Source organism: Pangasianodon hypophthalmus, chromosome 3 (assembly GCF_027358585.1).
Source record: "Pangasianodon hypophthalmus isolate fPanHyp1 chromosome 3, fPanHyp1.pri, whole genome shotgun sequence".
In the NCBI taxonomy this organism is placed as follows: Eukaryota; Metazoa; Chordata; class Actinopteri; order Siluriformes; family Pangasiidae; genus Pangasianodon; species Pangasianodon hypophthalmus.
The window spans coordinates 34,302,738-34,313,506 of NC_069712.1; the positions used below are offsets into that span (position 1 = coordinate 34,302,738).

The 10,769-nt window shown below is 41.9% G+C and overlaps 2 protein-coding genes across 3 annotated transcripts in view; both read left to right on the top strand.

Moving 5' to 3' along the window:
• The window catches only part of LOC113541916 (deubiquitinase DESI2), a 13,491-nt gene extending 9,731 nt beyond the window's left edge, over nucleotides 1–3,760 (top strand). The window contains exon 5 of the mRNA XM_034313528.2: nucleotides 229–3,760. Coding sequence (XP_034169419.1) covers nucleotides 229–534 — 306 coding nt within the window. The 3' untranslated portion in view covers nucleotides 535–3,760. The remainder of the gene's footprint in view (nucleotides 1–228) is intronic.
• A 1,267-nt stretch (nucleotides 3,761–5,027) lies between these two features.
• Nucleotides 5,028–9,672, top strand: srsf5a (serine and arginine rich splicing factor 5a). Of its 2 annotated transcripts, none has more exons than XM_026939065.3 (8): nucleotides 5,028–5,168; nucleotides 5,795–5,940; nucleotides 6,021–6,091; nucleotides 6,227–6,340; nucleotides 6,616–6,685; nucleotides 8,239–8,312; nucleotides 8,413–8,520; nucleotides 8,694–9,672. In XM_026939065.3, exons 2-8 carry the CDS (start codon nucleotides 5,815–5,817, stop codon nucleotides 8,947–8,949), a joined length of 819 nt encoding a protein of 272 aa, XP_026794866.3. In that variant the 5' UTR covers nucleotides 5,028–5,168; nucleotides 5,795–5,814; the 3' UTR covers nucleotides 8,950–9,672. The 2 variants fall into 2 exon arrangements, with proteins under 2 accessions (XP_026794866.3, XP_034169418.2); XM_034313527.2 differs by lacking the exon at nucleotides 5,028–5,168 and adding an exon at nucleotides 5,243–5,266.
• The last annotated feature ends 1,097 nt before the right edge of the window (nucleotides 9,673–10,769 follow it).

Genomic DNA, 10,769 nt, shown 5'->3' on the forward strand with positions numbered 1-10,769 from the left:
AACTGATTTGGGGGCGGGGCTATGTATGCACTCTGTTTGTGATGTCACAATATAAACTATAAATATAAACACTTTTGGACCAATCAGAGTGTGATATGCAAATGATCAGTGAATGACAACAGGAAAGACAGAAAACAGCAGCTCTTACATTTCTGTCAGTAATGCTCTCCCTCTCTCTCTCTCTCTCTCTCTCTCTGTGTGTGTGTGTGTGTGTGTGTGTGTGTGTAGTTGCTGTGTGGGTGTGAGATCCCGCGCTGGGTGAACCGTTTGGCGTATTTCAGCTCGTGTGTGCCGTTCCTGCAGAGCTGTTTACCGAGAGAGTGGCTCACACCGGCCGCCCTGCAGAGCCACATCAGCATGCACAGAGAAGACACACACTCTCACACACACTCTCACACACACACGCACTCATACACACACTCATACACACACTCACACACACACTCACACACACATGATTCCAGCTCCAGTGATGAAGAGCCGTCAGGGGCTGTGGGAGGAAGATCACACAGCTGCAGACACACTCGAGTGTGACACACACACACACACACACACACACAACCGTCTTCTGGCTCCACTTTTTCATCCTCGTGAAACATTGAACTGTGCCGTTGTGCTTTGTGTATTTTTTTTTTTTCACAACCAATCAGCAGCAGGCGAGTGATGGACGGTTCAGACTGACCAATCACAGGCCCCAGATTTGCTCCTCCCCCTCTGTGGTACTGTAAACTCGGGACTCTTCTCAGACTTTTAGACTACTTTTAATGGTGAATGAATTTTTTCCAAGGCGAACTTACATATAAAACTATCGGATTTATTAGAAATTAGTTTTTATACTTTGTAAATATTTTAATGGTTGATTTATGACTATTAATATCAGCCGATTACAGAAGGATTTAAATATTCATAATTATATTTAACATTTATTTCATATTTGTTGTGAATGGGTTTGATTATTCAGCTGTTTTGATTTGACATGATGTGTGAGTGCATTATTGTATTTTATTAAATTTAATTCCGCTTTCATTTCTATACATACAGTATTTTTTATGTATATAATTCCGCACATTAGTGCTGAGGATGTTTTAGAGTGTGTGTGGGTTTTTAAGCTAAGCATGTCGTTGGAAGTGTGTGATGCGAGTGTGTGATGCGAGTGTGTGTTAAAATAAGCTCAGTGTTCGGTTCTGATTCAGATTTTTGTCCTTTCTTAGCGAAGTAAAGAATCTCACAGAATCTGAAAGTTTAAAAAAAAACAAAAAGGCTGAGATCAAATTTTATACCTTGAGTGTGACACACATGATTTTACCAAGACATGCAAAAGGGGGCGGGGCTTAAATTCATCTAGTCATAAACTTGGTCATGTGACATCCACTGATAAAACACTGGATTTATGCTGCATTCACAGGAACTCGGACATGGGAAGTCCAAACTTGGAAGTATGTAGTTTTCGAGCTACATAGTGGGAAAAAACATGGACGCCTCCATGAAAGTGTGTGTTTTGTTAGCAGTAAGATAACAAAACCAGCAAACATCAGTGATAATTAGTTTATGATTTATTTACTCTCTCAGAACAGTGCGCTGTGCACTCCGTGTGCTAGATTTAACCGACTAATTTTGACTGATCTAAAGTAAACACTACTGTAAAGTAGTGAAGTGATATTTTATTTACTGCTGACGGTGTGAGCGGCTGAATAAGAGTTTCATGTTGAGGAATGTTTTCTTTGGCTTTTCCTTGTCAGAAGTTCTGAGTTATGAGCTTTGATCAAATGCAGCCTGAATCACAGTATAATCATTTAGCACCATGATCTACACTAACCAGCTACGTCTTCACTGTAAATGTAACTTAAAACATAATTTACAGTGAAGCTCTGAAATAACTTTTAGAAAATGACCACAACAGCGGCTGGGTTGGTGCTTTTTTTTTCTTTTAATTAAATGTTTATTTAAAGATGTAGGCTACAATAATTCAGCATTTATAGCAATAAAGTAACATGAAAGTGCAAAATTTCATTAAAGAAACCTAATAAAAAAAAAACAATCAACCTTTTAATTATCTGTATTTCTGATTTATTTTTCTGTATTTCTCATTTCACTGCAGCCGCCATGTTGGTGTGACATCACAGAATTCCCTGTTGGAAAAGTCTTTCCGAGTGGGAATAACAGTTTAGAAAGATGGAAATAGATTATTTCAAAGTCTAAATTAAAATTTCAGAATCTGTTCATTAGGTAAACTGTAGTGCTGATCAAATGTCAACTTAAGCTCCGCCCCCTTTTTTGACCTTAGGACATCACACACTCAGCTGTATGGAAAAGCAGCCATAACGTGTGTGTGTGTGTGTGTGTGTGTGTGTGTGTGTGTGGTATGATGATAACCCTCTAACCTCAGAGAGCTTTAGAACCTCGTGACCTTTAACATTTGAGAGTAAGTGATTATTTTGTACGCACTGTGCCGTTTATCAGAACGCCGGATCAGACGTCTGATCAGTGCCGCCTGTCAATCAAACCCTTTATCCTCTTCTTTGATGTCATACAGGTTGCCATGGAAACACACGTCTTAATGAGTTTTGTACATCATATAATAATTTGATTTATACTGGTACAGTATTTGCTTTTGATTTCCTTCGCTGATGGATGATTTTTTTGGACGTTTTTTCTACGTTTGTCAGATTTAAAATATATGGACTGGAATCAAATTTTATGATCTGAAATACAATATTAGAGTTTTACAAAGATAAATAAAGGCTTAAAAAGTTAAACTATCAAGTTTCTGTTTTTTTAATGGTGTTAAGAAAATACACAAACACAGGGGTTTTAGTATTCATAAAAGACTGCTAGTGTTTTTTTGTTATTTATTTATTTATTTTATTTAACCCGGTTTGGATGAAGCTCTCTGTTTACTGGTCAAACAGTGAGCGGGGAAATGAGGTTGCTCTGCAGGGTTCCTGGAATGGCTCTCTGTGATGGGAACTCGGAGTAGAGCCGCTGCTCCTCTGAATGGAGAGGAACCGGTTGATGTGGTTTAGACGCCTCACATGGTGGAGCTGTATCAGACCCTGCGGCAGACCCGGGACTCGCTGGAAAGATTATATCTCACAGTCAGATTGGGAACATCTGGAGATCCTGCAGAAGAAGCTGGAATCTGTGGCTGAGCTTAGAGAAGTCTGCACTGATCTTCTCAACCTGATGCCATTACTTCACTCTTATAAACCTGAACCATTCCAGAGCTTCTCAGAAGATCTTCTTAACTGGTAGAGAGAGGAAGTGTACAGCGTGATGCTCACGCCGCCATTTTACAATGGAAATTCAGCACCTCAAAGCTAAATATTTTAGTAGATCTGGTCTGTTGATGCATCGATCCTTTCTGATCCATTAGCTCAACATTCTGTCCTTAAGATAATAAAGTGAACGATAAGGTTCGATGCTCCAGGTTGGTCCATAAGAGGATGATAGTTGATTAACTGATTGCTCAGTATTTAGGAACAGAGCTGAGCCGATACAGAATCCTCACTCCACTGATTTTCTGCAGAAGTCGTAAGTTTGCGTGCTAGTATGGAAGAATTTTTCTGTTATTTTTTATCAATATTATTTGTCAATCAGTATTTGTTAATCAGTATCTATGCAACAGTATTGTAATATGATCTTGTGTTAAACCATGACCTTAAATCACCTCATGTATTCAAGCAAGTACCTAACTTTCAGAGTTTTATTCATTCTGATAACTCTTTATTAAAAATAATAGGCAAGTATAATCAAATATAAGAGATTTAGTACATTTAGAGAGTGACTTTATGCATATGATTTTATAAGGATATTTCTGTGTATGTGAATCAAGAAAACAAACTGGTGTGACCTTGCAGGTGGACTGTGCTTTTGGGAAAAACAATAAGCACACTGTTCTCATTCATAAAGTGTATCGTTTCCAGTCCAGAAGGAAAGTGTTTTTCTCTCTACCAGACTACTGAAGTGCATTGGTGAAGTTGTGATGAAGGCTAATGTTTTTTTTTTTAAATAAACTGACTGACTAAGGGCCAGTGAAATAATTGTGGCGAGAGGCAGGTGTGTGATTAAAACAAAAAAAGGGAAAACTCCATCTAATGAGATCATTGTTTTAGAATTGTATGAAAGCATGACTTTACGACTATGGAAATCAGATGCTCTGCAGACATCTCGGCTTTATTGTTTGATTCAATAAAGTCTATTGATTTTTGGCATCCAGAACCTTGTCTTAGGAAGTCTTTTTCCTTATTTTGAATTGAGTTTTTGCCATGACACTAGCGAAGGTCAGCGCTGTAGCATTCCCTTTAACTTTTCTACAGAGACGTTTAGCTTTAGGACATTTAGCTAATGAGAGATGGTGAAGGCCAGCTTCAGTGTTATGGACATGATGTTTGTATTCGTACTGACTTGCTAGCTGTCTCACTGCACACACTCAGCGTCAGTGAGACAGGTTCATGTACGAACATGCGACCTTGCAGGAGGAACATGACGAGATCCTCATCGCACCAGCAGGAGCATGACGCCCGGACAAATACTAAATATATTTAAAAGTATGTGTTGATTACTGTAGAAACTGTGTGGAGATAAAAACCCAACATTCTCTCAGGTTAATCTCCAGAACTGTGCTAATACCAGCCATGTGCATGTTATTCTGTTTATTTTTATCATCTTTTTGGGGTAACTCAGTTGTTCTGGGAGTTGTGTCGGTTGTGTTGGAGCTGTTCTTCACACAAAAGCTCGTTTCTACTTTCTGATGGACGAAAAACAGGTTTCTGACTTTACTTTTTCACATGCTAAAGTGGCTATTTGCATGGATTTGCACTTTAATCAGGTTCAGTACCGGATTAAACCGGTTCACACGTGCGCGCACGCGCGCACACACACACACGCGGCTAGTTGTTTTCTTACCTCACAGTTCTATAGTTTATATTAAAACATTTCTCGTAAATGATCAAAATAATATAATTAAACGTAAATAATGTTTAAAAATATGTATAAAATTATATTATATTCAGTATATATTCTATGCGTCCTTTTTTTGGTTGGATGACGTCCTCATGACGCATGCAGTGACCCCGCCCCCCTCGCGCGCGCCCCTCACCCTCCCCGGTCACTTCCTGTATCCTTCTTTGCTCGGACGCCATTTTGTCATTTCGACTAACAGCAGCGAGGTGAGCGCCTTGTACAGGCTTTTATTTGGTTTAAATATCATCATCATCGTTATTATTGTTACTTAAATAAGAACATTATTAGCGTGTGATTGTATAAGGTATTTAAATAGTCTATTTGCTGTGTTTTTAATGTGTTTTATCTCGACGCGAGTGGAGATTTAGCAGCCACCGGTTGTTAGGGCTCGTGAGGCAAAAAAAAAAAAAAAGCGTTTCATATGTTGTTGTTATTGTGTGAAATTAGTTATCCTTTACTTATAAATTCGACGATTATTTGTATTAATGATAATCGGCTCTAATAATTCACGAATTGTTTTGGAAATTGGATTTTTCTAAGCGTGGTGCTGCAACCTAAAGCGCGCAAAGCTGTACTGCGCATGCGCGCTGTAAGGCCGGGATAATGGCGGCGTTAGTCGCAGGTTTATGCTTCTGAAATCTACTAAAACATGGCGATTTCACGAAGCAGCACATGTTTTAGTTGCAGATTCATGATTTAAGGTGTCGGTATTTTAAATGTAGTTTCTTGGCTTGCTCTTTGGGCATGTATATAATCAGTAACGTTGTATAATGAGTGACTGTTTATGAGCTGAGAGTTAATAATTAAACACAGTTCTCTGTTTTTCACTCAGATCTCTTTCAGATTTTCACCATGAGCGGATGTCGTGTGTTTATCGGCCGTCTGAGCCCTCACGCCCGGGAGAGAGACGTGGAGAAGTTCTTCAAGGGTTATGGACGCATCCGGGAGATCAACCTGAAGAACGGCTTTGGCTTTGTGGTGAGTTTCACGTCTGTCTCTCTAACACACACACACACACACTGGTGAAATGCAGAACTGATGTGTGTGTGTTTCTGTAGGAGTTTGATGACCACAGGGATGCGGACGACGCCGTGTACGAGTTAAACGGAAAGGAGCTTTGCAATGAGAGGTGCGCTGAACACAGTGTTACGGTTCTGCTTTAGTTTAAAAGTCATAAGGTCATGTGATTACTGTGACGCAGCATTAGTGTTTATGCTGCAGTAAGAGTGTGTGTGACGTTAGCATGCTGTCTCATGCTGTACAGGGTGACCATCGAGCACGCTCGCTCCCGTCGTGGTCGAGGAGGTGGAGGAGGAGCAGGCAGCCGCTTCTCTCCACGCTTCGGAGGCTACCGTCAATCACGCAGTGCAGGATCCAGGTCAGTCTCTCTCACACACACACACACACACACGCACACACACCCCTGTGTGGGTTAACAGTTTTAATCATTAACATCAGGACTCCAGGTTATTGTCTCTCATCTGCAGTTATTTAATGCACAACAACAAATAATCAAACAATTAAACACTGTATAACATGACGAGTAAACTTTCTTCTACATCACTAACTGAGTCACTGATACACTAACATGTGTTACTGCAAATCCCTCTCTCCCTCTCTCTCTCTCTCTCTCTCTCTTTCTCCGTGTCTCAGGTATGGGCCTCCCGTGCGTACGGAGCACAGGATTGTCGTGGAGAATCTGTCGTCCCGTATCAGCTGGCAGGTGAGAGACGTGCACACACTCCATCCATCACTCTTTCCACCCTTTCTCATTAGAAAAAAAACTTTTTCACCTCGCTACAATACGAAGGCTAAAACCTAGAAGCCTGTTTTTTGTGGTAACTTTGTGAGTAATTCCTCTTGATGATAAATATGAATTTAGTTTATAAATATAAATGTTTAATCTAATCTGGTTATTTTTCTAACTGAGATCCGTCTCTTTAAACCTTTTCTTTAACAGCTGTGCTCTGGTATTCTGGTTTAATCGGAGTTGCATGCGCAGCCCGTGAGGTGCATAGCGCCCTCTGCTGGTTGTGTTCTGAATAGTGCTTCTCCCCATACGCAGTTGTAGCGCAGCATAGCCTTATGGGACATGGGTAGCCCCCCTGTGGAGGGTCTCTGGGGCCTCCAGGTTGCCCCCCACTCCACCCCGTTTGGGTCTTATTCTGGTCGTGGGGGGCACGCACACAGTCCTCTCGCTGAGTCTGGTGGGTCCGTGCTTATGGAGGCCGGAGGTCGTTTAAACCGCGTTGGTTCCGTTTGCTATTTGGACAAGTGGCTTCTTTGCTAATGTCTTCTGTGGTTTGGAACGGTAAGTGGACCAACACACTGCTAGATTACATGATGGATGCAGGGAGGGGGGTGTTTACTGTAGGAGGAGGGGGTGGGCAAACATGGATCGCTCTGGAGGAGGTATGAGGAGTGGTTTTGGAAATGGGATGAATTATTCAAATCTTATTAATGAGAGTGCACACACACACACACACACACACACACACACACACACTGGGTGATGGGAGATTGATGTGAATATTAATATTGTACACATAACATATAAACACGTATAACTCATAAGTGTAGGTGGTTATAACAGTGTAAAAGGATATGATCAGCTCCCGAATGGCCTCACGCCAGCTTCATCAGGTCACATGCCACATGGAGTGTGTATGTGTGTGTAAAAAGCGCCACCTAGTGTTTGTCTGAAACACCACCACGGTCATAACTGCAGGTTTTCTTACAGAGAGGTTATAACTGCTTTATTCACACTGCGACTGTGAACATTACTATCAGCCACCTGATATATCCACAGTGTCCTATACACTTATCATATTGTCCACTCTGCCTTTTTATCCCCCTCCAATGTTTGTCCTGGTTCCATAGCGCCCCCTGCTGGTGTTTGTCCTGTTAGCGTAACGTAGTGCAGCAGCACTGCAGCATATTGTCGTCTTTGTAAAGAACATCACCACCTGCAGGAGGACAGAACACCTGGGGATGTTTTTATTTCATAGTAAACCCACGATGTGCGCTTTGTCCATCCTCTTTTATCAGACGTCACCAGTCTGCCCTCTGCCCCAGCTCTCTCCCTCTGCCCACCTCGCTCTGCGGCCCGGAGTGCGTTTCACAGTCAGGGTTTGTGTGAATGAAGCTTGCTGCACGTGCACACTCAGCGATCAGACAAGTGTGTCTGCGGGGTCAAATCACTGTGTGTTAAAGCTTTTGTAGTGTGTGTGAGGCGGGGTGTTTTGAATCACTGAGTGTGTTCCTGCTTTGCTTTAGGACCTGAAGGACCTGATGAGGAAAGTGGGAGACGTGACGTTCGTGGACGCTCACAGAGCCAACAAGAACGAGGGGTAAGTCATTTACAGATTTATAGATGTACACTGATTACACTGACTTAGATATGGCCCTCGTTAAACCTCTGTGTGTGTGTGTGTGTGTGTGTGTGTGTAGGGTGGTTGAGTTCGCCTCACACAGCGATATGAAGAACGCCATCGAGAAGCTGAACGGTACAGAACTGAACGGCCGCAAACTCAAACTGTATGAGGACCGAAAGAGGAGGTATGGAGTGTGAACACACACACGCACACAGCTTTATTTTATTAAATTTATTATTTAATTATTATGACAGTTAGATTATAGGACCCTCATCCTATACACTGTACGAGAAGAAAAGAGATTATTACTTTATAAATTACTATATCGGTTCTGACTGTGTGTGTGTGTGTGTGCAGCCGCAGCAGGAGTCGCTCTCGCAGCTCCTCCCGTTCCCGCTCTCGCTCACGCTCCAAATCTGCGAGTCGAAGCCGCAGCCGCGAGGACAAGCGCGAGAGCAAGCGTGAGAAACGCTCTCGCAGCCGCTCTCGCTCGGCCAGTCGCACGCCGGAGAAGAAAACATCAGCCAAGTCCGAGTCCCGCTCTCGCTCCCGCTCTCCGTCTCCCAGGAAACAGTCTCGCTCTCGCTCAGCGTCCACCGAGAGCCAGCACTGAGAGAGCGCGGGGGTGTGTGTGCGCGAGCGTGTGTGCGGGTGTGAGTGTGTGCGCGAGCGTGGGTGTGTGTGCGCGTGCGAGTGTGTGTGCGCGCGAGCGAGTGGTTTGTTGAAACCTGGAATCTGTGTGTAACTTGCAGGCCCTGTTCGTATATCTTTATCTTTACAGAGAGTGAACTTTATTAACCTTTTGATTTTTATTTTAATTTTTTTTATTTGATTTTTCTGTATCGAGCTTTATTAGATGTAAAGAAACTGTACGTGAGGTACAGAGATGTAGTCGATCAGCCGACACGCTCGGGGTCTGAGGCTTTTCTTTAATGTCCACTCCACAGTGTGTCAGTGTGTGAAGATTTACACACACACACACACACACACACACACACACACACACTTACACTGTGTTGTAGCTCGGGTGGAGAGCTGAAGAATCGAACCTGACTCCGAGCACGACTCTGCCGATCCGCTACACCTGCAGGAGGAAGTGCGCGCTTTTGTGCTTTTGTTATTGTAGTAGAGATGTCATTAAATAAAAACAGGACCAGGTGTGTGTGTGTGTGTGTGTGAGAGAGAGAGAGAGAGAGAGAGCAGGGTGTACGAGAGTGTTTTTCACTTGTGTTCTGTACTTGTTTATTTCCACACGGTCGTCATTGTGCTGTGTGTGTTTCTGGTTCTGTAACTGCTAATGATTTATTACAGAAATAAACTGTGAATCACCAGGTTACATCGTGTGTGTGTGTGTGTGTGTGTGTGTGTGTGTGTGTGTGAGACAGTAAAGTAATCAACGCCGGGACGATGTGATGAAACGGATTTACTGTCACTACACTAAAGTTTATTATTTTCCTATAACAGAATGTCCCCATGTGTTTTGTTCGTGTTACACTGCAGCAATTTACCACCAGTTACGCTTTTTATCTGTTTATAGTTGCATTTAATGTCGTTCCTTCACCAGCCTCTCTTTATTTTATTATTATATCATTATATTTTTTATCTCTGTTTAAGTTAATAGGATAAAATAAATCATCTGCCATGCACGTCCATGTGAATGAGCTGTTGCTATAGAAACGATAACGAGCGCATTAATATAAACCTGCACTACAGTCAGAGCTGCTGTTCTAGAAAATTAATCAACACCTGACGACCAATCAGAGTGCAGGATTCAGCAGCGCACTGAATGCTCACATTAATATTTAAGATTATATTAAATAAAACACGCATGCACTCGTCCTGGCCTTGTTGCTGACGTCAGCAGCTCTGTGGTGTGACACCAGGTGGCGCTGTGACACCAGTGTGGAAGGCAGGCAGCCAGGGGGCGTGGTTATGGGCGGGGCCTGAGCTGGACACAGGAAACCAGGACGCCAACATCTAGTGCTCTATAATGATGGGTTTATTTAATTATTTATTTAAACACACACACACACACACACACACACACACACACACACACACTCACACACACACACACTCAGTGCAGTGTAGAGATCAATAATAACACAATAAGAGAGAGAGTTATTGATTCAGTCTCAATGAGCTTCCGGGAAATGAGTCACTCTCACACTGTACTGAACTCATTATTATTATTATTATTATTATTATTATTATTATTATATTTACACAGTTATTAAAAGAAACAGGTTTTACTGCTGACATAAATTAAAAAGAGAAGAAAAAATTGACCAGAGAAAACTACATTTATTAAAAATAATATAAAAGGATTGTGCATTTCTGTAGTTTAAAACAAATAATCCTAAACTTCATCTTAATTTTAATCCCAGTTTTAATCTGAGCACTAAAAAGATTAACAGAATGAACATGAACATT

Coding starts and splice junctions, on each gene's coding strand:
- srsf5a (XM_026939065.3), top strand. CDS start 5,815: ATGAGCGGATGTCGTGTGTTTATCGGCCGTCTGAGCCCTCACGCCCGG. Junction 6,092..6,226: donor AAGGAGCTTTGCAATGAGAG/GTGCGCTGAACA, acceptor CATGCTGTACAG/GGTGACCATCGAGCACGCTC. Junction 8,313..8,412: donor AGAGCCAACAAGAACGAGGG/GTAAGTCATTTA, acceptor GTGTGTGTGTAG/GGTGGTTGAGTTCGCCTCAC.